The 26,881-nt window shown below is 45.6% G+C and overlaps 1 protein-coding gene across 1 annotated transcript; it reads right to left on the minus strand.

Annotated features, from left to right (window-relative positions):
• Positions 1-24,511: 24,511 nt before the first annotated feature.
• GJA8 (gap junction protein alpha 8) lies at positions 24,512-26,665 on the minus strand. The gene has a single exon (XM_002715651.5). It carries the CDS (start codon positions 26,663-26,665, stop codon positions 25,346-25,348), a length of 1,320 nt encoding a protein of 439 aa, XP_002715697.1. The 3' UTR covers positions 24,512-25,345.
• Between the last annotated feature and the right edge of the window lie 216 nt (positions 26,666-26,881).

The following is a 26,881-nucleotide window of genomic DNA, read 5'->3' on the forward strand; positions in this document are numbered from 1 at the left end:
GCGGCTTTATCTGCTATGCCACAGCGCCAGCCCTAGGACTAACTTCTTAAGGATGACTAACAGAGGCACATTGACATGTTTTAGAGAAGTCCTCACCTTCAGTCCTGGGCTGTTGTTTACTATCATGATTCTGCTAAGACAATTAGAAAGGAATGGAGTATAGTCATATTTCCGAAGTCTGGGATATTTGTTCTTGTGCTTAGTTCCTCTCATTCATACCTGCATCAGTGTACATATTTCTAGGTATCGGGGAAGTCAGCTACCCTTCAGTAGTAGGAATGAAGACACAAAACAGGGTGCAGGATTGAAGTGAAAGGTCAGAGGACTTTATCAATATGAAGGCACCCAGAACCCAGAACATTTTATTAAGGAGGTTATATGCCAAGAATCAGGAACTTAGAGAAAACAGAGTGCAGTTTTATCTCTCAGCATGTTTAGAATGTTTTCTGAGACCACTTGCTGACATTATCATGGCTTGTCTGAACTCTGGGATCTCAGAAGAAACTTTTGCAAGGGCTGGAACAATCTGGCATTCATTTCTTCAGGCATAGACCAAGTACAAGGTGCCCTGTTGCTGATACCCAATCCCATATCTCCACCTTTGTTTTTCTAGAAGAAGTTGGTTGATGAACCAAATACAGGTTTGTCGTTGTTGTTGAGACAAAGCTTTCAATCTAATTTCTCTGACCACACAAAAGGAAAAGAGAACAAGGATTAAAATAACTAGAATTTCAATTAATGAATGCCAGGTAGAAGAGAACCATGTCATTAAGGTCCAGCCAAGAAAGATGAGATTGAAGATTTTGATATCATTGGGTATTTTGATATTTTTCAGCAGAGGATTGTAAAGTTGGTTGTATGACAGTAGTGAGGGATTGACTATCCATGGTAACGTTGTCTTGGCGCCTTGTAGCTGTTGTTTGATCTGTTTCCAGGTATGAAGGGAATTATTCCAGGGAGTTTTAGTAATGCAAATAGCCTTATGTTGCCAATCACATAGGAGATTTTCTTGTAATTTGAGCATTTGTATATATTCCATAGCAGACTCAGTTAATTGCAATTGCATTAGCATCTTCTTAGCAATATCAAATGGAATAGTAAGGGCTTTAGTTATGTTAACAATAGCATCAGTGATGTAAGAAGCCATCTAAACAGATTGGGTCAAGACAACCAGAGCAGCAGTCACAGAGGTAATGATTAATTATGATTGATGCCATGATACTGCAATGAGCATTCCCAGAAAATGTGTTGTACTTAAATTGGATAGGGCCTGCTGTAACACTACTAAGGTATGATAGTATAGGCCTGCATTCTCAAGTGAGGTTAACTGATAACATTACAAAAGATTTACATCAAAATGAGAGAACACTTACATGGGAATGTGAAGTGTCTAAGCAGCATATGAATAGTTTGAACATGAAATTTGGAATAGGAACTGATTGTAAATAATATAGACATTTCCAAGATGAAACAAATAAGGGTGTGGAGTCCAGATTCAAACTGGGTAAGATGCATTGATCAAAAAATGAAGGGTAATAGAACTGTTGAGTGGGCCAAAAGGAAAGATTGTAAAAAATGTGACCCAATCGCCAAACTGGAGGGCCTGAAGAATTAAAGCAGCAAGGTTGAGGAGTAGAAAGGCCTCCTTCACAAGGAATACAGAATCATTACTTTTTACCCAAGAACACTGGGCTATACCATGATTAGTATGAATTCCTGTAGTATAATTATGAGTTTTGTGAAGCCACGGGCTTTGGTCCCAGTCTAACACAAAAAATAGACCCATTATACCCACATGAGTCAGGTGGCCTATGGGACTATGACAACCGTACCAAGAACCTCCTGATAGGACTCACAAAATGTTGACGAATAGCACATAAAAAAAGATTTATGTGGTGTGTCGCTCCCCGTCTTCGTGGAGGAACAACACTAAACCCTGCCTAGGCTTCATATCCGAGTCACGGCACCATTATGTCACTCCCCCTCTTCATGGAGGAACGACACTAAACCCTGCCTAGGCTTCATATCCGAGTCACGGCACCATTATGTCGCTCCCCCTCTTCATGGAGGAACGACACTAGACCCTGCCTAGGCTTCATATCCGAGTCACGGCACCATTATGTCGCTCCCCGTCTTCGTGGAGGAACGACACTAAACCCTGCCTAGGCTTCATATCCGAGTCACGGCACCATTATGTCGCTCCCCGTCTTCGTGGAGGAACGACACTAAACCCTGCCTAGGCTTCATATCCGAGTCACGGCACCATTATGTCGCTCCCCCTCTTCGTGGAGGAACGACACAGGACCCTGCGCTGTTCTTTTGTCTGCTCGGCCCTCCCCGGGTTTGCTGCTGGTTCTTCCCGGGTTGGCTACCGTCCCTCCACCTCCGTGGAGGGGCGGGCCCCCTGCCACTTTCCCCACTTCCGCAGGGGAGCGGCACACCGCCAGCCGGCTCTCTCGGGGGCTGCATAGGTGTTCCTTCAGATAGATGTTCCTGGTGCATGTTGTCTCTCTCCTCCTTTATAGTCCTCTTCCACCAATCCCAACTCTGCTACCCACAACGCCGAGTACGCTGCTCTCCTCCAATCAGGAGCAGGTCCTGCTGTTTATTGGTTGAACTGGAGGCAGCTGTGTAGAAGCTGTTTCCTCCTCTCCCAGCGCCATATTGTGGGAGAGCAGATGCATAGAATAAGTCTTAATTCCAGTAACTTAGTCTAGTCCAGAGTTGCTCCCCACAGTGGTGGGATTGACTGGTGGTTATGTTGCCATGCTTATAACTATCAGTGACAACCACGTTTGCAGTATGATGCTCAAACTGAATCCATAATTGAGATTTAAGACAGAGGCAGAAAGGATCTATCCCTACACTTATGGGCAGGTGGAAGCACACTATGTCAGATTGGACAAAAATTCAGCGTGTGTTTGTTGCTTAGAACTAATGGGTGGGGGCTCTACACACCCTAAATAATTGGTATGGTTATTGAACACCGGAAAAAGGAGGGCTCCTTCCAAGTAACTGGTTCCCACAGAGGAATGGTCTGGAACAAGGGCCCAGTAAGTTGTGCAGGAGATAGCAGGGAAATATAATGAAATGAGATGACCACTAACACGGCGAAGGAGGTGGTATAGAACTTTAGTCTGTTCCGTCTTCTCTGGGACAGCAAACGCTTGATGGGAGAGCTTCTTCAGCCCCCCTCCCTCCTGCCCATCCCATGTTCCTGGTGGTCGTCTGAGTCTGAGGAAGGCCTGGAGATTGAATTGGGGGTGGGCTGGCTCTGGGAGGCTGGCTTCGTAGGTCTCCTAGAGCTGAAGCTTCTGGAAGGGAGGATCCGGTGTCTTAGTCACGATAAGGCTTTCCACACTGTGTGGGAAGCTGCTGAGAAGAATTCTCCAACAACACACAACCATATCCTGGCCCCTCATTGACAAAGACACTAGTCCCTCCTCCGGACCCCCCCCCCCCCCCGAGGCTCTTGTCATAAAACCTGTGCACGAAGCTTTTCACAAGAGTTACGGCTCCCACATCTGTGGGCAGTGGTCAGACCATCCAGGCCTAAATTGAAAAGTTAAGAGACATCGCCACTTTTGATGTAACTTGAGCCTTCCAGTTGCTCCTTCTTTTTGTCTCTAGTAGCAAAAGCTTGAGAGCTGAATGAGCTCTTGTAATGCTTCCTTGAGCTTGAGGATCATAGTGGAGGCCGGTGATGTGTTTGATGCCCCCAGAGAGTGCAAAACTGTTGAAAATGGATGCTGGTATAAGCAGAGCCTTTTTTTTTTTTTTAAGATTTATTTATTTATTTATTTGCAAGTCAGAGTTACACAGAGAGAGGAGAGGCAGAGAGAGAAAGAGAGAGAGATCTTCCATCTGTTGGTTCACTCCCCAATTGGTCGCAATGGCCGAGCTGTGCTGATCAGAAGCCAGGAGCCAGGAGCTTCTGGGTCTCCCATGCAGGTGCAGGGGCCCAAGGACCTGGGCCATCTTCCACTGCTTTCGCAGGCTATAGCAGAGAGCTAGATTGGAAGTGGAGTAGCCGGATCTCGAACCAGCGCCCATATGGGATACCGGCGCTTCAGGCCATGGTGTTAACCTGCTATGCCACAGTGCCAAACCCAGCAGAGCCTTTCTCAGTCTTAATTTGTTGTGGAAATCCAAGAGAGGCGAATGCAGTGAGGCAATAGGTGGTGACATGAGCAGTGGTCTGGCCCTTCAGAAGGGTGCCATGAAGTATCTTAGAGTAAGTGACTATAGAGACGTGAATGTAGGGCAGTGAGATCAGGAAGGGATATGTGTTGTTGGAACATGCTTGGTGAACTGGACCAACACAGAGGAGCTGGATGAATTGAGAAGAGAATTAAAGAGAAAGAGAAGTGGGACCAGGGGGTCAGGACCACAAGGTACAAGAGTTCCAAATCAAAGCAACATCACATTTTTATTAGAAAAATGCACCCAAGCAAATCCATACAACATGATGTTTCCTTGCTTAAAACAATGTCCTCATCAATAATAGTGCTATAGATACACCCAGAACTGCCTTCTCAAGAGGTTCTTGTTTTCTCCCATTAATGTTTCTCGATATGTTTTTGGACTGGTGACAGAAGCAAAAGCACGTTGAGCTTTTGACTCAGCCAGTGTTCCGGCTTCGTCTGACTGGTTTTCCAGTCTTAAAGGCACATACTTTAACTTCTCCATTGTATCAGACTCCAACAGTTCCCCCTTTTTTCTTTAAAGCAGTTTTAACTGTAAATAGAGCAGCCTAGTTCAACTGCCGCTGTTCCCATTGGTTTCTTCTTCTTGCTTGAAGGAAGACTAGGCACAATAATAAGCAAACACAGATCAGTACAAATGCTAAAAAGAGCATCCCTCCACCCAAAGGCTTAATGAATTTTAAAGGATTTAGATCAGTTATCCCAGCAAGCATCCCTTCTAGGACACCAGCACCCCCTATCATTGAGACCGGATTTGAAAACGTCTGCTCAATGTTATCATGTAACTGTTTTATCAGTGCAGTAGTATTGAGAGATCCCGTTAGATGGTCTTTTATCAAGTCCCATGTTTCATTACTATGATTGTACTTAAAGGGGGTGACACAGATAGTAGTATAATTCCAATCACATGGGAAGCTGCCCCATGTCTTTACCACCATAAGTTGGTCTCCTAACCACCTAACGGCTTGTTGTAAGTCAGCTAGCTCAGATAATATTTCTTTATCCAGTTGGCTTTGAGTGCTCCATAGATGACTGGCATTCTTATGCCAATCTTGCACAAAATGAGTAGTCTGTACACTCTGATGTAAGGAGACCCCAGCGGCTGCCGCTGTAGTCAAAATCATAATAAATCCAACAATAAGAGAAATGAGGATACCAATCATTCTCTTAGCTCTATGCAGTAATTTTGTAAGCACTTCTTTAACTGTATATAAAACAGCCGTCTGTTGCCATTCCCTATGTAATTGAGTAGGAATCCAGATAGACGATCAGCTTCTGAGAACATAAATGGAATCTTGATTATGATTAAAAGGAGTAGACCTGTTGAGACACATGAACAATCTTCCTACCAAATTGAAAGATGTATTTCCCAAGACATTTCCAATAAAGAAGACATAGGGAGGTCGTACGCAGGTGCACACCAAGATGGTTGCATTTTTAGTGAGGGTCAATGTATAATTACCTGCATGAGTATATTTGGCATTCCAGCCATGTAAAGGTTTTAATGCTACAGGAATTTTCCATATTTGGGATTGGCCTAGAGACCCTTCAAGAAATGGGAAAGGAGCAGCCATTCCCACTCCATGCCATTTAAAGCTCTCTTTTGCTGAAGTACTAATTGTGTTGCTATTGTCTTCAATTTGCCATTTGAGGGGGTGGTTATGGCTCCATGCTTGCCCTTTGGGGCTGATATCAATGACCCTTCCATAGGAGGTATTAAGTAGCACAAATGCTTCTCTTCCTCGGCATTTTTCCCATTTGATCCAATTTTCTCCAATATTCGATTTACGTACTTGACAAAAAGGCATAGAAGGATAAGAATAATTGATTAATGATTATAACTGTACTGAAAGGAATAAGCAGATAGCACATGTAATATTATAGGTTTTTGAGTACCATTAGATGAAGCGGTCATCCAGGCTTGATAATTTAAACTTAAGCAATCTGAATTATTTCCAAAACATATAGGCAGACCCTGAGGCCAAATAGTAGCGTTAAAGGGCATTCCTTCTTCGCTCACATGCTCCGGTCCTTTGGGATCCCATGGACCAGGCAACCAAGATGTTTCATTCACAAACAGTAAAGGAGAGGGTTCATGCCAATGTACAAATTGCAATAAAGGAGGGTTTGGTACAAAAGTCCAATATACATGATTACCAGCAACACTTACACTCATTTCAACCACAGCTAGCATTGCTAAACACATGGTAACAGCAGTCTTGGGTTTTCCCATCCTAACAAGGATTTTATCGGCTTCCTGGTTCAGCTTCTTCAGTTGTCCCCAAGTCGGAGGGTGAGCCTGTCTGGGTCTCAGTGTGGGGCTGACAGCCATCCTCAGAGTCAGATTCCTCATTTTGTCCACCGGTGGGTCACAGTCGCATCGCACCCATTTCGCCATATCCAGGCTTCCCAGTCTGGAAGGTAACCACTGGTGTCTCTCCTGAGGAAACACAAGCATATCCTCGCTCCCACATTACCACATCTCCCTTTTTCCATTCTCCTTTCACTTCACCCTTCCACCACACAGGTTGCCTACACACAGGTCTCTCCTTCGCCCAGTGGTTTTCAGTAGCTCTGACACTGTGAAGATCATCTTTTAAACTTAGAAAATTCAGAATAAATAATGTTTGATCTCTTTCCCCCTTTTTGTTTGAATAATTGTTGTTTTGATGTTAACTGTGATCTTTCAATAATAGCTTGTCCCTGGGGGTTATTGGAATAGCAGTAATATGTTTAATCTTCTACTGTTGAAAAAAGCATCGAAGGGCAGAAAGTGTATAGGCAGGACCATTATCCGTTTTAATTTCTTTAGTTAATCCCATTACAGCAAAGCAAGACAACACATGAGGTTTGTTTGTTTGTTTGTTTGATAGCTAGAGTGGAGAGTGAGAGAGAGAGAGACAGAGAGAAAGGTCTTCCTTTACCATTGGTTTACCCTCCAGTGGCCACTGCGGCCAGCGCACCGCGCTGATCTGAAGCCAGGAGCCAGGTGCTTCCTCCTGGTCTCCCATAGGGTGCAGGGCCCAAGGACTTGGGCCATCCTCCACTGCACTCCCGGGCCACAGCAGAGAGCTGGCTTGGAAGAGGGGCAACCGGGACAGAATCTGGTGCCCCGACTGGGACTAGTACTGGTGTGCCAGTGCCGCAGGTAGAGGATTAGCCTATTGAGCCCCAGCGCCGGCCCACATGAGTTTTAATATGAGTAACTTTTTCTCCAGCCAGAGGAGTAGCCACAGAAACCCTGAATATGTATCTATAGTAACATGTTCAAAAGCCAGCATACCAAACATTGGTATATGAGTAACATCCATTGCCATAAATCATTAGCTTGAAGTCTCTTTGGGTCTATTCCCTCTGAGTATGAGGATATTGTTAATGAAGCACAGGAATTACATTGTTTAATAATTCCTTGAGCTTGTTTTCTCATTAAATCAAGTTTTTTTCTGTAAAGTCCTAGAATTACAGTGAGTTAAAGCATGCCAACAAAAATCATCTGGTAATAAAGTGGCCACTGAACTACCAACCTGAGCATTGCCAGAGACCATAGCTCGGGTAGCTGAGTATGTGCCCTAATGTGTATAATTTAAAAAGGATTAGTTCTAGCTTTCAATGAGCATCTGCTAATAAACTTATACTAATGGAATCTTCTAAAAGGTAGGCAACAGTTTTTAAAAATGACAGAATTCGACAAATATATTGAGAATCACTCATAGTATTTAATGGCTCTTGAAATATAGTAAGTAGTAGTTTTGCAGCATATTACTTTCCCTGTTGTGCAGACTTGTAGAATGTTGAGATACCTTTTTTGGTAGGTCCTCAATAAACACCTTTACCATAACTGCCATCTGTTTAACAAGTAGCTGCATTATCTAAGGGAGAGTGATTATTTTTTGCAGTATCCCTTGAGTTTCTTCAAGGAAGGTAAAAAGTTTGGATTTAGGATAAGGACAATCTAAGATTCTTAAGTAATGAGAGATCAAATCGTCAATTTATATTTTCAATAAAAGCATTGTCAATGTGTCCCTTAAAAAGAGGAAGAGGCCGGCGCCGTGGGTCACTAGGCTAATCCTCCGCCTTGCGGCGCTGGCACACCGGGTTCTAGTCCCAGTCGGGACGCCGGATTCTGTCCCAGTTGCCCCTCTTCCAGGCCAGCTCTCTGCTGTGGCCCAGGAGTACAGTGGAGGATGGCCCAAGTACTTGGGCCCTGCACCCCATGGGAGACCAGGAGAAGCACCTGGCTCCTGCCATCGGATCAGCGCGGTGCGCCGGCTGCAGTGCGCCGGCCATGGCGGCCATTGGAGGGTGAACCAACGGCAAAGGAAGACCTTTCTCTCTTTCTCACTGTCCACTCTGCCTATCAAAAAAAAAAAAAAAAAAAAAAAAAGGAAGAAAAATTATATGGGGATCAAAACCTATGAGCATCTTTAGTCTTGTTCTTCCCTTATGAATACTTTGATTAAATAAGTCTCTAATTTCTTTTGCTGAACATATTGTAAAAATATCCAGTCAATCCATTTATCTTCAACTTGTGATATAGAAACCTGCTAGAAACTGTATAATGAGGAAAAGTATAGGGTGATGGGGAGGTTGGTATCAATTTGGTGAGGTTGGCATAATGAACATGACTTTGCATTCAAGTTTCTGAACAGCTTTAGGAGTTAAGTGACATGGACTAAAATAATCACCATTTAGAATGTTAAATAAATTGGAGAGGGCAAATTTGGGAATCCCGAGTGATGGTTGAAGCCAGTTTATGTCACCTAGTAATTTTTGAAAATCATTGCGAGTATTTTAAAAAATCTCTTCATATTTGTAAATTTGAGGAGCCATTTGATTATTTATAATCTTGGTACCTAAGTGTGAATAAGGAAGTTGAGACTGAACTTTATCGGGAGATATAACTGATCCAGCCTGAGACAGATACCCTTGGAGTTGATTAAATAATAGCTGTAGCTCATTCTCGGAGGGGGCAGATATGAGGATGCCATGCATGTATTGCATAATATAAACACAAGGGAAAATTTTCTAAACGGGGCTAACTTGAGCAACAAAAGATTGACATATAATAGGGATATTAAGCATTCCTTGCAGTCAGAACTTCCACTGGAATCTATCTGCAGGATCTCTCAATATATTAACAGAGGGTATAGGAAAAGCAAATTTTTCTCTATCTTTCCAGCTCAGGATATAGTTAAAAAACAATCCTTAAAGTGAATACCAAGTAAAGGCCAGTCTTGGGGTATCATAGCAGGATAGAGGTCCAGGCTGTAATGAACCCATAGGCTAAACAGCAGCACTATTTTCCTCAAATCTGTTAACATTCGCTATTTTCTTGATTTCCCTTTAATTACAAAATAGGAGAATTTCAGGGGCTTGTGGATGGTTCAGTATATCCTGCTAATAATTGTCCTTGAGTTAATTGTTTAAGGCATCCAACTTTCTTTAAATGGGGCCATAAATCTCACCAAATGGGGGTTTGATCAACCATTTTATGTCATGGGTCATGGATGCGCAATAACAGCCCCAGTTGGATACTGAGACGCTGGTGTCGGTTGAGGTTGAGGTTGACACTTTCTATCGTCCCCTGCTCCTTTTTCCTAACCCTTTCTGTGGATCATAATTCATATTCACGTAATATTTTTTACAGAAGGGGATATTTGAGGAATATGTAGGAAAGCTCCCCATTGACTAAGTAAATCTCGTCCCCAGAGATTTAAGGCCATGTCTAATAGATAAGGCTGTATTGTACCTTGTTGTCCATCAGGCCCTTGACAATTCAGAATAAATCGACTTTGATGGACTTTATCTACGGAGCCAACGCCGGACAAAGATGTGGTTGTAGACTTCAAAGGCCAGGCAGAGGGCCACTGTTTCCTCGCAATGACGGAAACATCGGCTCCAGTATCAATTAATCCCGAGAAGGATTTTCCATTAATTATTAAAGAGCAAGTGGGTCTGTTAGGCTGAATGACAGTATTATACCAGATTTGGCTGTTGGTGCTACCAAAGCCACCAGTCCTCTGATGTGGAGAGGAATTCATCTTTACTTAGGGCAGTAATAGTAGCTGAGCTATGCGATCTCCAGCTGCTAATTGATAAGGGTATTGGCAGGAGACCATGATTTGAATGTGTCTTTGATAATCCTCATCAACAACCCCTAGATGAACTTTGACTCCTTCGAGGGTACAGCTGCTTCGTCCAATTATCAGACCCACGGTTCCCTTTGGAATGGGGTCATAGACTCCTGTAGGAAGTTTTTGAACCCCAGCAGCGGCGGTAAGCAAAACATTCTCAGCTATACTTAAATCAAGGGCTGCACTTCCTGAGGTTGCAGGGTAGAGATCGGAGACCATTCGCGGCCTGGCTGGTTGTGTGTCTGGCTGGGACATTGCTGAATGAGCCTCGTATTGTGTTTGTTGGGTCCTGAGGCTGGGCCCTGTTTCCCGTTTCCCGAGGATGCTCCATTGCCCTCTCTATCAAATTTAGAATGACGCTGATTCTCCCAAGGTTTTTCTTTTTCGCTCTGGGGACCAATTCCTGGGACAAGATTTTGAGAATTATGGCTAGAACTAGTGCCTGGATCACAGTCCAAAGAATGAGGGTTACTAGGTGGTTTTTCAGACCGACAGTCTTTTTTCATATGTCCAGGTTTTCCACAGTGAAAGCAATTTCCTTTAACTTTCCCTGAATTTAAATTTTTAAGAGCAGCAGCCAATAGGTTTGCGTTATATGTGGGGGATCCCACATCACGACAAGTTCTGATATAGTCCTCCAAGTTTCCATTATTCAGCTTAATGGGAAGCAGGGCTCTTTGACACTCATTATTTGCATTTTCAAAGGCCAACATTCGTAACAATATTATTCTTAGACCTGGTTCATTCACTGTTCTTATTAGGTTATCATTCAGTCGCTCAATAAACTCCTCATAAGGTTCATTTAACCCTTGTTTAACTTGAGCGACAGGAGGAATAGTTTCTCCTGCAGGGATAATCTTATCCTAAGCCTTTAAACAACACATTCGAAGCTGGTCCACAGCTCGCAGGGTAAATTGCCGTTGATTGTGAAAGCCAACCCATTGTCCTGTGCCCGTGAGCTGTTCAGCAGTAATGGGGACAGGAGGATCAGCTGCTTGGTTTCTCATCTCTTGCTGTCTTGCTGCATCAGCCCACCGTGTCTTAAACTGCAAAAATTCTGCTGAGGATAAACAAGTCCTACTTAGCACGATTGGGATGAAGTTCTCATTTATCACTAATGCTTCTAAAAATTCTCTTGTATAAGGAGACCGTAAACCATAGAGACTGATAGCCCGTTTCAATTGCTTCACTGTATCATAATTTAAATCTTTATAAACAGAATGCTGTCCTCCTTCGGGAAACTCAGGGATCTCATCTGGGCCCAAAGAGGTCACAGTCAGAGGGGCGACCAAGGCCTCACCCCATAGGCCTCCGTGTCCCCACTCCGCTGAGCTTGTCGGATGCCTCTCAGCAAAGCACTCTGGTGGCATCTACCATTGCGATCAAAAGCAGGATGAGCAGAGGCGGTTGGGGCAGGTTTCTCCTGCTCAGGGTGAGATAAGTTCATTACTGCTAGAGGAGGAGAGGGCAGTCCTTTTAGCTGTTTCACTGACCCAGAACTTTTAGATCGGGGAGGGGGACGGTCCTTGAATCTCGGCTTCTCACACCCACCCTGGTCCTCAGCCTCGCTCTCCTTTTCTTTTTCGACAGGCAGAGTGGACAGTGAGAGAGAGACAGAGAGAAAGGTCTTCCTTTTGCCGTTGGTTCACCCTCCAATGGCTGCCGCAGCTGGCGCGCTGTGCTGATCTGATGGCAGGAGCCAGGGGTGCAGGGCCCAAGTACTTGGGCCATCCTCCACTGCACTCCCAGGCCACAGCAGAGAGCTGGCCTGGAAGAGGGGCAACCAGGACAGAATCCGGCACCCCGACCGGGAGTAGAACTCGGTGTGCCTGCGCCGCAGGGCGGAGGATTAGCCTAGTGAGCCGCGGCCGCTCTCCTTTTGACTCAGAGGACGTCACCTCCTCACCTTGCAAGGACTTCAAAGCCAAGCTGATCAGATTACACAAGGACCACAGGGACAAGGGAATAAATTCTCCCTGCCGGTGAGCAACCCGCAAACATCTAACCACCTCATGCCACTGTTATAAGTCAACCGTTCCCTGAGCTGGGAACCAATAGCAATGCTTTTCAACAAAAGTAAAGAGCTCTCGAAAAGTCTGAGTTTTGACTTTCACTCCTGACGGTTTCAGCAAGGTTTTCAGCAACTTGATATACTCAGAATTTTTACTTTCACCTTGTCCCATGTCACTCTGGCCGTTCGGCAACTTTCCCCACCGGAAAGGTCTTAACCTTGGGCTTCACTGGGCAGTCGTGATTCCCTTCACTGTGTCCGGTCCCTGCTCTCGTGCCACTTGCTGGAACGTCTTTGGTGAACGGGGCTGGCTGACACAGAGGAGCTGAAAGAATTGAGGAAAGAATTAAAGCGAGAAAGAGAAGTGGAACCAGACGGCCCAAGGCCACAAGGCACAAGAGCCTCGAGACAAAGCCCCATCTCATTTTTGTTAAAAATACCTGCACCCAAGCACATGCACACAGCATGATATTTCCTTGCCTAAACCAATGTGCTCAACAACAGCAGTGCTATGGCTGCATCCAGAACCACTACCAAGGGGTTCTTGTTTTCCCCATACGTGTTTCTTGAAATGTTTTTGGACAGAAGGAAAAACACGTGGAGCTTTTGACTCGGGCAGTGTTCCGGTTTTGTTTGACTGTTTTTCCAGTCTTCAAGGCACCTATTTTAACTTCTGCTAATATTCCATTTGTATCAGATCCCGCAATGTTTACACATCCATCTGCCAAGTTTGATTGGGCTGAAGCCCCTGGGGATTGACCCCCTGAGGAGGAATTTGTGGTCCCAAAGGTTGATAGCTGTGCAAGAGGCCACAATTGGTGGGACCTCCTGGTGAGTTCAGGAGAAGGCACAGGCAGCATTAAGGCCCTGGCATTTTGATGTAAGAGCTCTTGAGAAGCACAAGCTGTTACAATTGAGAGAGGGCCACTAGGCGATCGGCAGCATTGCTGCCTTCAGGGAGAGGGCAGGAATCCAGAGTGTGGCCAAAGGTGAGTAATAAAGACTGGGCAACTTCGTGTACATGTCTGATGTTGGACTTCTGTAAATAAAGTGAAAGAGAGTGACCATTCCACTGCTACCCTGGTGGGTGTTTACCCGAAAGCACGGAATTCCCTGTCTTACCGGCTGCCCCGGAGCTCCCTGAAAGCTCTTTCCGTTTCAAGCCGTCGGTCCTCTCGGCACTCCTTCTGGTCCGGACCTAGCCTCACGCTGGCCGCCACTTGCCAGGGACGTCCAGCTTGCTTTCGGCCGAGGGAATGCAGACACAAGTCAAGAGGACTTCATCGATGTGGAGCAAAGTCAGCCAGACCCCAGAGCATTTTATTAGGGAGGTAATTGTGCAAGAAGCAGGAACTTTGAGCAAGAGGAAGTGTAATTTTATCTCCTGGCATGTCCAGAACGCTCCCTGAGACCATTTGCTGATGTTATCATGGCTTGTCCGAATCCGGTGTCTCAGTAGAAACTTCGGCAAGGGCTGGGAAAATCTGCTTTCTGCGTTTTTGACCCCAGGTCATGACATTCTTTTTCCTCCAGCATAGCCCAGGCACAAGTTATGCTGATGCTGACTGTTAGGGCCACCCCTGGGCCTTTTCATTTTGCAAAAATGATCCGTGTTAGTGCAAAGGCACTGAAAAGTTATGTCCTCCAAAATGCATGCACTGACGCGCTCAGCACCTATGTGATGGTATTTGGAGATGGGGCCTCTGGGAGGTAACCGGGTTTAGATGAGGTCCTAGGGTGTGGTAAGTGCCTTTATAAGGAGGTTACAGCAGCATAGTGCTCCTTTCGCTCTGTTTCTCCCTACTCTGTGAGGACACAGTGAGAAGCCAGCTGTTCGTGAACCAGGAGCAGGGCCCTTACCAAGAAGTGCTGGCGTCTGGATCTTGGACTTCTAGCATCGGGACCTGTGAGAAATAAGTGTTTGTTTTTTAAGCCACTGTCCTAGTAACTTGAACTGACAATGAGCATAATAGTCTGTCGTATACTTTTCACTCGGAAATACTTCTTGCACTTTTTCTTATGCCAAAGACTTTACATTTTACTTGACTCAAAATTATTCTATCATATGGTTTTGCCATTGTTGTTTAACCAATATATTTTTTAAATTTATTTTATTTATTTGAAAGCTAGAGTAACAGAGAGAGAGAGAGAGAAAGAGATATCTTCCCATCAGCTGGTTCACTCTCCCAATGGCCACAACAGCCATGATGGAGCCAGTCTGATGAAGCCCGGATTCAGGAACTTCTTCCAGGTTTCCCTCATGGAAACAGGGGCCCAAGGACTTGGGACATCTTCAGCTTCTTTCCCAGGAGCATTAGCAGGAAGCTGGACTGGAAGTAGAGCAGCAGCCCGGATTTGAACCAGCACCCATGTGGGATGTTGGTGTCACAAGTGGTGGCTTTAGGCTGGCGCTGCGGCTCAGTAGGGTAATCCTCTGCCTGCGGTGCTGGCACTCTAGGTTCTAGTCCCGGTCACGGTGCCGGATTCTGTCCCGGTTGCCCCTCTTCCAGTCCAGCTCTCTGCTGTGGCCCAGGAGTGCAGTGGAGGATGGCCCAAGTCCTTGGGCCCTGCACCCACACGGGAGACCAGAAGAAGCACCTGGCTCCTGGCTTCGGATCAGCGCGGTGCGCCAGCTGCAGCGGCCATTGGGCTGTGAACCAATGGTAAAGGAAGACCTTTCTCTCTGTCTCTCTCTGTCTCACTGTCCACTCTGCCTGTCTAAAACAAAACAAAACAAAAAACAAGGGGTGGCTTTACCTGCTTTTTCACAATGCCTATCCCTACTTTTCTAAATTCTTTTAAGAAATATTCTTTTCTTTTGGCTTGTGTGTGTCATGGATTATATTTTTCATTCCAGAAGCATTTGTAAATATCTTGCATTTTGACAGTGTCTTTCCATTTCCTTTATTCAGGAATGAAATTTCGTTTGTTTTGGAGTTAAATGTTTCAACCTCAGTATTCTATAGAAATTCTCTTGTTTTATGAAATTTAATGAGCTATGGAGGATGATGCTGCATACTTTCTCCCTTTGTAGGTAACTTGATAGATGTCTTGTTCACACAGAGTTGGTGCTGTAAGCACAACCTCCACAGTAACAGCCATGAGTTTTTTCTTCTTGACCTTCTCTCAGCTTCTTTCTTCTTTTTGACCATGACCAACAGTGGTCTTGGAGGGAAAGGAGAATCTGGCCTTTGTCTTCCTTCAGATCAAGTGTACAAACTCGTTCCTTAAATCTCCATATCCTAGTTGAGTCTAAGGTGCATTATTTAATAATAAGACTATGCAAATTATAATAACTAAATCACATAAGACAGTATTATAATGATGATGATAGCTGATAGTGGTTACTATGTACTAAGCACACTCAGAGTTAAGGGATGGAGGGACAGAAAGAGACAAAGAGAAAGAGAGAGGGAGAGATATCTTCCATCTGCTGGTTCACTTCCTGGATGTCCACAATGGCCATGCTGGTCCAGGCCAAAGCTAGGAGCAAGGAGCTTCATCCAGGTCTCACACATGAGTAGCAGGGGCCCAAGCATTTTGGCCATCTTTGGCTGCTCTCCAAGACCCATTAGCAAGGGGCTGGATTGGGGCATCCAGGTCTTGAACTATCACTGCAGGTGGCAGCTTAACTCACTGCACCATAGCACCAGCCCTGAATCATTTCTTTTTCAAGATTTTCTATTCTCTTCAAAGGAAGCCTCACCTCCTACTGGCAGGGGTGTGGCCCTAACCTATGTTCTCAAGTAGACAAGAATGTAAAAGCATAACTGTTCAATAGCAGTACACAGATCATAGTAGGGGTTGTTGTCTTATAGTTCTAAGTTGGAGAATAATGTCTTTATATTTGCAAATGAAGATTTATCTAGATTTCCTAAGATAAATAATGAATTCCTTGCAATGCGCAATTTTAGGCCTTTGATCAGCTCTGGGAAACTTCCTATTTTATCTCTGTGCTGTGTCTCTCTCATCCTCTTTCCAGTAGCATCAGTATCTGGATGTTGAGTTTTTTTTTTATTTTTAGGATTTATTTATTTATTTGAAAGGCAGAATTATAGAGGGGTAGAGAGAGAGATATCTTCCATCCACTGATTCACTCTCCAAATGGCCTCAATGGCAGAGCTGGGCCAATCTGAAGCCAGGAGCCAGGAGCTTCTTCCGGGTCCCATGCGGGTGCAGGGGCCCAAGGACTTGGGCCATCTTCCACTGCTTTCTCAGGCCATAGCAAGAGAGCTGGATGGGAAGTGGAGCAGCCGGGACTCTAACTGGTGCCCATATGGGATGCTGGCTCTACAGATGGTGGCTTTACCCACTATGCCACAGTGCTGGCTCCAAGGGTTTTTTGTTTGTTTGGTTGGTTTTTCTTCCATATCCATTATTTTCTCTCTGATAATTTTCATCTTTTTGTTTTTCCTCTTAACATTCTAGGAGAATTTCTGATACTGATTTTTTTTTAATTAAAAATCTATTTAAAAGGCAGAATGTCAGAGAGAAAGAGGGAGAGACAGAGAAAGATTTTCCATTTGCTGGTTCACTCACCAAACAGATGCAATGGCTGGGGCTGGGGCTGGGGCTGGACTTACGAGTTTTGTTTCTTCACCACTCATTGTTGAGGCAAAGCCACATATTTTAGGATTTTGTTATGGCCAATTTTGATGTGCCAACTTCTATAAATAAGGAGAATAATGATAGCTACTATTTATTTTTTATTTAAGGTCAAGTCCCAAAGTCCAATGAGTGGGAATTGGTTGGGGTGGGGAGCCCTTTGCTCTATTCAAAGATTGCCACCCTCACATGGCTTCCAAGACTGCCTGTGTGACTGCACCTTCAACACACGGTTGTCATCTTCAACATGTGGCTCCTGAGGCTGTTCTGCGTGATGACATCTGGCAGTTCATATGAAGACCTCTTCCTTCTTCTTTTATTTTTTTTTAAAGATTTATTTTATTTATTTGAAAGACAGAGTTACAGAGAAAGGTAGAGACAGAAAGAGGTCTTCCATCTGCTGGTTCACTCCCCAGATGGCCACAATGGCCGGAGCTGCACCGATCCGAAGGAAGGAGCCAGGATTCTTCCGGGTCTCCCACGTGGGTACAGGGGCCCAAGGACTTGGGTCATCCTCTACTGCTATCCCAGGCCATAGCAGAGAGCTGGATCAGAAGTGGAGCAGCTGGGAACCGGTGCCATAGGGGATGCCGATGCTTCAGGCCAGGGCTTTAACCTGCTGGGCCACAGCACCGGCCCCTCCTTCTTTTATTTATAACAAGGAAAATATGCTTGTGTTCAGGCCTGGAACCCCTGGGACTTTCAGGAGACCTCTTCCTCAGGTCTGTTCCGATGTACTGTCAGCCTGCTCTGTTGTCGGACAACACTTGGCCAATTATCTCCTTCCTCCTCTGGTTCCAGGCACTGTGCTAAGTACTGAATAGTCAGTGTTATGTAAAGATCTTCAAAAAGTTCATGGAAAAATGCATATTATGAAAACCCATAGATTTAAAAATGTTTTGCACCAAAATAAACTTATCTTTTAATTCCATTTTCATGAACTTTTTGAAGTATCCTCATATAGAATAAAATCTATGCCAGAAGTTCTTTGCATTCAGATGGGAGAAAAGCAAATAAATGAAACAATTTTAAAACTGCTGTGATACAGGGGCACAAATACTAAAGGACCACAACCGAGGGGGCAACTAAATTGTTTTGGGAAATTGGTGAAATTGCATAAAGAAGAAAATAACATAGCTGATTCTGAGGAATAAGAAGCAACTGGCAATGGGGGTGGGGGAGAGACAAGACAAAGCACACAGTCCTGACCCAACAAAACAGTGAGACATTGCTATGTGCCAGGACTGTCCATACTGGGGATCAGCAAATGGTTCTGAAGGCTGAGGTACATGCACGTTTGGGCAGATGAGGATGTAAAGGCGGTACATCAGTTAGGGGATGTGTCTGGAAAGCTGTAGAGATGACTTTGGCAATGTTAAAGTTAAAAAAAAAAAAAGGAACCCTGGGGCTGCTAGCAAATTGAAGGAAGGCTTAATAATTATGATATGCCAAAGGAGATACCAAGCATTTATTAGAAATATGGATAAGCAAGAACTGATTGTGGGTTCTTCAGGGTTTTCTTTTTTTGAAAGGTTTATTTATTTATTTGAGGGGCAGAGCTATAGACAGAGAGAGGGAGAGACAGAGAGAGAGGTCTTCCATCTGCTGGTTCACTCCCCATTTGGCCACAACGGCTGGAGCTGGGCCAATCTGAAGCCAGGAGCCAGGAGGTTCTGGGTCTCCCACGTGGGTGCAGGAGCCCAAGCCCATGGGCCATCCTCCACTGCTTTCCCAGGCCTATTAGCAGAGAGCTGGATTGAACGTGGAGCAGCCGGGATATGAAGCAGCACCCATATGGAATGCCAGCACTGTAGGTGAAGGCTTAACTCACTACACCACAGCGCCGGCCCTCTTCAGGGGATTTCTGCTAAACAACACATTCCAATCATTTTTTTACTCTCTCTTACTCTATTCAACATTCACATTTCAGGGTAGCTGTTTGGCATAGTGGTTAAGATGTCACTTGGGATGCCTGCATCCATATTAGAATGCTTGATTTGAGTACCAGCTCCACTTATGATTCCTGTTTCCTGCTAATACACACTCTGAGAGCCACTCTTTGGCTCTCATGTGGGAAACCCAGATTGAGTTCCAGCCTCCTGGCCCAGCTCTTGCATTTGGGAAGTCAAATAGTGGATGGGAGACCTCTGTCTTTTAGTCTCTGCCTTTCAAACAAATAAACAAACATTCATATTCCAGGGAGAGTTTGTCACTGGCCCATTAATGTAAAAAATCCTGGTTTTTGACCATGGGAAATCAGATAAACATGACTAAGAGTACATCATGATTATATTCAAGTTGGGTGTTTCTCATAGGTAAAATGGGGATGTGATTATAAAAGAAGGAAGAATTGTTCCTGGGCAAGTAAAACCAGAAATCTTCCCTACATGAATTGGAGTCCATTTTAACAGACTTTATAAGTCACGTTAATGAGTTTAGAATTTATTAGGTAGACAAAGAAAAGCCATTGAAGTATTTTGAGCAGGTAACTGACAAGATAACTCCCTGGCAGAAATTTTGCTAATTTTATGCTATCAACTTATTTTTATCTATAATGAACAAGTGTAACTCCTGCTACAGTTATTGACACACAAAAGAATATGATACTGTTGCCTCTTTCCATAGGCCATCCAAGTATATCTTTTATTTATTTCTTGAAGTTTGTGCACAGAAATAGAGAAGACAAAACTGACCAATATGAATTGGTTATGAGTCTTTATGTTATTCCTGAATCAGACTCTCCGTCATGCCCCTCAAAGGTATTGGGAGCTGGCTTGTGCTGGCTGGCAAGAGTGATTTGCTAAATTTTCAGGAAATTAGTGAGCCAGTTGTTAAGTATAAACATGACTACCAATTAAAGTATAGAAGCTTAAGGTTAAAAATTATGGAACACAGAGTTAGCACTCAAAGCTCACCACTTCCTGATGATTTTAGTATTATCTATGCTCTTGAGATTATTTATTTCTATTGTAGAGTGCATGTCCATTGTATGGTGGAAAATTCCATAATGTACTGCTGCCAGCTCTCCATTCAGTGACATTGTGTTGGTGGCTTAAAATTGGTACTGGTAGGAGAATTCATAGTAAGGAAACTGACAAACACTGTAGGCCAGCACTTCTTTACCCTGGAGAGAGTTGGCTGTTCACTCATTACCAACATACACCTCCCACCCCTCGCCACCTTCACCTCAACCTCCTTATTTTCCAGGCCCTCAATTCCAAAGGAAGAAAAGCTAGAAAATGAGGCAGTCTCTCCACAGTCCACCTGCCTGACAGGCCAAAAGACAAAAACCAAGATGGTGAAAAGTCACGCTAGTTTTATTCATTTTGTAACAGTCTAACATGTGACTATTAGCTCTGACGTAAGGCTGTAGAGAATTGGAGAACAGAGGACCGCCATCCCAATAATGCCTCTCTCTTTTGCCAGAGCAAGCTTGCTCTGAGTGAGTTTCTTAGCTGAGTCTTTGCTATGCTGTTTCACAGATGGAAAAAATCTGCATCAAAAGGCAATGGAACCATCCACTTTTCCTTCCAGGCAGCTAAGGAGTTCTCCTAGAATTCTCTTGGTGTTCCCTGAAGAACTTGCAGAAAGCAGTGGCACTTCAGACCGGAGTATGCCTCCCTGCTACTTGGTGGCTACTGCCTGGGCTGCACACCAGCTTCTTTTGAGAGTTGCACTGTCTAGGACAGTAGAGAGTGAATTGTCTTTCATAAAAGTTTTTCTTCTTATCCAACTGGTGAACCTAGAATTTCATTTCCTTATTCTCCTCCATTCTCCAAGTCTCCCTATTTCACTATCACTAGTAGGCACACACTTACTAGATTTTGCAGATTGTATTTACACTCAGAGAAGTTTTCTGTCCAACCAGGCAAATCTTTTACATGGAAACTTTGTTAACTGGGTTGTGCTTTATTGGCACATGATGTGCATAGAGATGTAATTGCGGGGCCAGGGAAGGAGAGAGGAGGAGGTTGGAGGGATGGGAAATGGATAAGGGTGTGTGTGTTCCTTCTTACCCAGGCATGCCTAAGGACCCTCTTCAGGAACCAGAGAGGGGCAGAAGTCTGCACTCATCTTGCCCCAGGCCTTCCACATGGTGCACACCCAAGAGTTCCCGCGTGAGGGTCTTTCAGTGTCCATGGACTGCTTCCCGCCCAGACTCAGAGGCTGACTCAGGAGCTGGCGCCTCTACACAGGAGCTTCACCTTTCGGCTCACTGTTCATCGTCATCTTAGTTTAACAATCTAGGCAGTATTCCAAAGTGACGGCTGTCATCGCTTCAGCGTACATTTCAGAACACAGACTTCCAAATTTGGATAAGGCCACCTTTCCTTTCATTTTCCAATTAGCAAGTTTTTAAAAACAGCAACAACATCTTCTTTATGAAGAAGAACTTAGCCCCAACTAACCTAGAGAAAGCTGTCATGGAGAGCAGGTCGGTGGGATCTCGGCCTCCCCAAGGAGAGTAGTTGGCAGCCAATACTCCTGGCTTGACTCCTAGTGCTCCTTGTGGCTCTCCCTCCAGGCCACACTGACTGGTGGGCATACTTGTCCGGTGCTATGCTGGATACTTCACACACGTGTCAAGGGATGAAGTCACAGCCTTTTTACAGTGCTCCAAATGCTAGCTAGGGATTATACAGCCAGACTCAAAACTTTCTAGCTGAACTTTGAGTGACTTCATCCCTCCTGATCACCAACCTCCCCTGACAGAGGTGTTCCAACTGCTACGAAGTGATCAGCCCACTGCCTCTGGAGGGAGCTGCACTTCTGATGTCCTGCCCTCCTCTGCTTCCACTGGGAGGTCCACGAGCACTAAAGCTTTATCTAACAAGGGACGTACTAGGAGTAGGAACTCGAGCTGGATCTATGGCAGCCCAGGGGGATTGTAGTCCAGAGTCAGTCATAATGATTTGTCTCAGAATAGAAGCTGAGGGATGCTGCTGCATAGGTTAGGAGCTACCACAGACACACAGCTGCCTCTGAAGGGATCCTGGCAGCAACTGCGTAGCAGCTCAAGAAGCAGCGTCCTATTTCAGAGGCTGGAAGCAACTGCCATGCTGCCCCCAGCCATTTCCTCAGGTCATAGAACCTCAGGCTCCTACGAAGCCTGTGGGGTCAGATTCTTCTCTGAGACAGCTGATCTTCAGACTGCCTATTCCACATTCTCACCAGGTAACGCCAGGCAAGAGGGAGGGTCAGATGGAAACCACCTACCTGCCCTTCTCCCCACTCTTACTGCCATTAGATTCTCTCTCAGGAAATGGCACTACTTTGCAGGCTCCAGGCTTGGCAGCCAACTTGTTCATCTTTAGGATATCCCTGGAGGTAGTAGGTGGTAAACGCCATCTCTGGTTTGTAGACAGAAAACTGAGGTACAGAGAGGTTAAGAGACAATAGTGCCGGCGCCGCGGCTCAATAGGCTAATCCTCCACCTAGCGGCGCCGCACACCGGGTTCTAGTCCCGGTCGGGGCACTGGATTCTGTCCCGGTTGCCCCTCTTCCAGGCCAGCTCTCTGCTATGGCCCGGGAGTGCAGTGGAGGATGGCCCAAGTATTTGGGCCCTGCACCCCATGGGAGACCAGGAAAAGCACCTGGCTCCTGCCTTCGGATCAGCGCGGTGCGCCGGCCACAGCACGCCAGCCGTGGTGGCCATTGGAGGGTGAACCAACGGCAAAATGAAGACCTTTCTCTCTGTCTCTCTCTCTCTCACTGTCCACTCTGCCTGTCCAAAAAAAAAAAAAAAAAAAAAAAAAGAAAGAAAGAAAGAAAAAAGACAATAGTAACATAGAAACTAAATGGCAGAAATAGAAAATCCTGGTCCCTTGATGCCTGTATCTGTTTCTTCCAAAATAGGCTTACTCTTCTTCTTGGGAAGACTAAGAGAAAAACTGCTAACTTACGTGGTGGCAGAGTGGTGTGGACATTGGAGCAGGATGCTGCTTCATCCGAGGGAAAGCACTGATACACCTATGTCCCGCTCAAGACAAGGAAACCCGCAGCCCTCACCTACAGCTTTATAGTTGGTTCCAAACAGCCCCAGCAGTCTAACTTGGGGATAATACATGTTTTTTTTTCTTTGTTGCTTAGGGTCCTGGCTGAAATAGATGCTTTATTCTGGTACTGATAAAGCTATTACTAATGATCTTTTAAAATGCGTCACCAATAGCAAAACTGTAGGAGGAATAGTGTCGCCATTGGGGTCAAGGATGCATTCTCTTGTTCTCAGGCCCAGAATTTTGTTTCTTCCTTCACTAGGCACGATAAGGTTGTGTGGAATAGTGTTGCTTAAAAAGGGTTAGAGTCAAACAGTATCCAGAAAATCGCATTATACAAGATAAATATTTCTTCTGTTCAACTTGTCTTTGCCTGATACATTCTTCCACTGAAGGTTTGTCATTTTGGGTTACCTAGATAAAATATGAAATGTCTTCCTAAAGTTCATGGAAAATATTTACTATGAAACAACTATATGTGGATTTCCATTTCTTTTTGCACCAAAAGAAATCTTTAAGCTTCATTTTTTCCATGAACTTTCGGACATGCTCTCATATGTTTTAGGGCTTCTTTGCTAAATGCAAGTTTTCCCGGGAGTAAATATCAATCATACTTTAGAATGAATTTAATCTTTAGACCTCTTTGCTTTAGAATAGGGCACCAAGGAATGGGAATACGGTCACAGTAGAGGAATAGCTTTGGAGAAGGCTTGCTTTAGAAAGACATATCTAGAATGAGTATCTTAAAAGGAAATTGCTAACCAGAGGGCAGTAAAAGGGCCTTGCGCACTTTGGAATGGTGCTGGTGAGGTGGACAGGCAGCATTTGTGGATACTTCTTTTGAGTCTCCTAGTGGTGTCCTGTCCAGATCCTTGACAAATCAACTTGGTTTCTATACCTCTTACCCTGCCCTTGGCACTTCAGTCTATGAAATATAGCTTTGGCTTAGACAAACCAACTTAGTTACTGTTTCACTCTCTGCTCTGGAAAGTGACTCTGGGTAAGATTGCTCCTGGTGTGAACCATGTACCTGCACTTATTTCAGGATTTCCCCTGACTGGACTGTATGTTTGAGGTGGGTTGGTTGCCAGGGCATAGGAGCAGAGATCTCTGAGATTCTTCTTGTTCCCTTTAACATCTATGTCCTTTCCAGGGATGAAGCTTGGCCTAGTACTGAACTTTGGGACCCTCGCTGTTTGGATACCTACTTTGTAAGAGGCTCCCCCTAGTGTCACCCTGATGGCTCTTTTGGCTTGAGAGCTAACTCTTCAGCAAAAGGCCTGTGAGTATCCTCCCGCTTAGAAGTTGGCTTGCTCCCAACCTTCAATGAAAGGAGGTACAGATTTTATGCTGAACACTGATGTTGGTAAAGAAAGTAAAGAAGAGGATCTTCTTTGCTTCAAGGAATTAAACCGTGACCAGGCCTCAAAGCCTTGTAATTTCACAGGGAGAGGTTTTGGTGCCAGGGGCAGAATGCCTACCAACACAGGGTGTATTGTTGCTTCAGAACCAGGAGGTTCAGTGGCATGAACCTAAAGAATGGTCAGCGAGAAATCTGGATATCTTCTGAACTTATTATTTAAATGCCTCAAGGTGGCCAAATGGAGTTCAGAAGCCACAAAAAACAGATTGTAAATAATAATGACAATTCCGCAGGAAAGCCGAGTCAGCTCATCAGAGCAAACTGACATCACACATTGGAGCCAAACAGGTTAAATTTGGTTTGCACGCGTTTCCTTTGGCCCACGTGTCATATTTAAACTTGGATTGCTAACATTAAAACTTCTGAAAATTTCAATTCAAAGTTCGGACTCCTGGCTTCTCTTGAAAAATCAGAAGCCAGGTAACACTGTGTGGTCGTCACTGCCTGGAACCGAGCAGCAGCCAGCCCGGCTCTTCAACTGGCACAGCCCTCCCTCTCTCCATTGCAGCCTATTTCCCCAATTTCAATCACTTGTCTGGATCCTGTGGGCTTTGCAGTATGGAATCCTTACAGTATGGTCACATAGCATCAGTTAAGGAAGTGGTAGGGTGGTAGAATCTGGCTGCGTTAGTGAGATTAAGTCTGGTAGAGGGCTGTGAGGCAACCACAGTTCTGACTGAAGGGTATCTATAGAGCAATGGGGATAAAAAGTGTTCCCCCCAGCCATGGGGATAGAGGCACAGGGCAGTGATATGAGACTGGGAGCTCGAGGGGCCAACAGGTTTAGCTGGATGGCCCTGACTTTGGGGATGGGCAGTTTCCTAGTTGTCCAGTATGCACTGTGCCACTGCAGCATTTGTCCAATTAGGGATGAGAGTCAGGGGAGGAAGCGGAAGCCTCAAGCCATGTTGGTACCTTTTCTTTTCGCTTTGCCCTATATTAGCTGGAGGTTTTCTTCCTTTGGCACCATTTCATATGGTTAGATCATCTGACCTGGCTCTGCTGCTGGCTTTGCTCAGCCTGCTCAGAGGTCTGGTATCTTCGGAGGTCAGCTCCGGACACAGCGGAGGCGTCTTCTCAGCCGCCAGCCCTTGCTTGGCAACCTCAGCCTGCAGCTCCTCCTTTTCTCCTTCCTTCCCCACAGCAGGGGGCTCTATTTTCTCCGCCTCCAGCACAGCCACCATCTCTGGCCCTTCTGCGGTCACCTTCTCAGCTTCCGGCCTCTTCTCTCCCACTTCCGGTTCTGCGGCCTCCTCTACTGGAGGCTCCTCCCCTTCCACTTCCGGTGCGCCCACCTGGGCATAGGAAGGCAGTGTCTCTTGGTAACTCCGGGGCATGTCCGCTAGGGGTCCAGTGCTGATCTTTTCCTCGAACTGACTGAAAGGCTTGGCAGACAGGGGGCTGGTCTCCACCATCCCAACCTCAGTCAATGGGAAGTAGTGGGACACGATCTTCTCTTCTTCAAGGAGCTGGTAGCCCTTCGCTTTCTGGATGGAGGAGACGGCAATGGAGTGGAGGGATTTCTCAGGGATCTCCCCGAGGGGCTGCTCGACAGGCCTCTTGAAGGCAGACCGGATCCCCTTCAGGCCCAGGTGGCTCAGCTCCATAATGTTGAGGAAGAGCGACACAAAGGCCACAGACAACATGAACAAGATGAAGATGGTTTTCTCAGTGGGTCGGGACACGAAGCAGTCCACCACATTGGGGCAGGGCCAGCGGCTGCAGCGGTAGAGGGGCAGGATCCGGAAACCATACAGGAAGTAGTGGCCCACAATGAAGCCCACCTCAAAGAGGGTCTTGAAGATGATGTGGCAGATGTAGGTCCTCAGCAGAGTCCCCTCCAGCCGGAACTTCTTGGTGCCTTTGCTGCTGCTGCTGCTCTTCCTGATGCTGCCCTGGTCGGGGCTGATGGGCACCCTCTCGCTCCCGTCGCCCCGGGACTGCTGGCACAGCTCCTCCGCCTCGCGGTCCTTGCGCTTCTCCTCCATGCGCACGTGGTGCACGGCGTGGCCCACGTACATGAGGGACGGTGTGGAGACGAAGATGATCTGCAGGACCCACAGGCGGATGTGGGAGATGGGGAAAGCCTCATCGTAGCAGACATTCTCGCAACCGGGCTGCTGGGTATTGCACACGAAGTCGGACTGCTCATCCCCCCACACGAACTCTGCGGCTGTGCCGAGAATCAGGATGCGGAAGATGAAAAGCACGGTGAGCCAGACCCTGCCGATGACTGTGGAGTGCTCATTCACCTCCTCCAAGATGTTCCCCAGGAAACTCCAGTCACCCATTTCTCACCCACCTAGAGGAGGAAGAAGGCAAAAGCTCAGCGGCCACAGTGCAACCCTGGGTCACTCCCTTTTTTGCTAACTCTTCGGATACAGCGCCTTTCTGCATTGCTGAAACAGCCAACATGTAAACAGTATCTATTGAGTGCATCCTCTGTGTAGGCTGGGACTAGGGACAAAAGAGGCATGAAAGAAACTGCTTCCATTAGCTTATTCATA

This window comes from Oryctolagus cuniculus, chromosome 7 (genome assembly GCF_964237555.1).
Source record: "Oryctolagus cuniculus chromosome 7, mOryCun1.1, whole genome shotgun sequence".
Taxonomy (NCBI): domain Eukaryota; kingdom Metazoa; phylum Chordata; class Mammalia; order Lagomorpha; family Leporidae; genus Oryctolagus; species Oryctolagus cuniculus.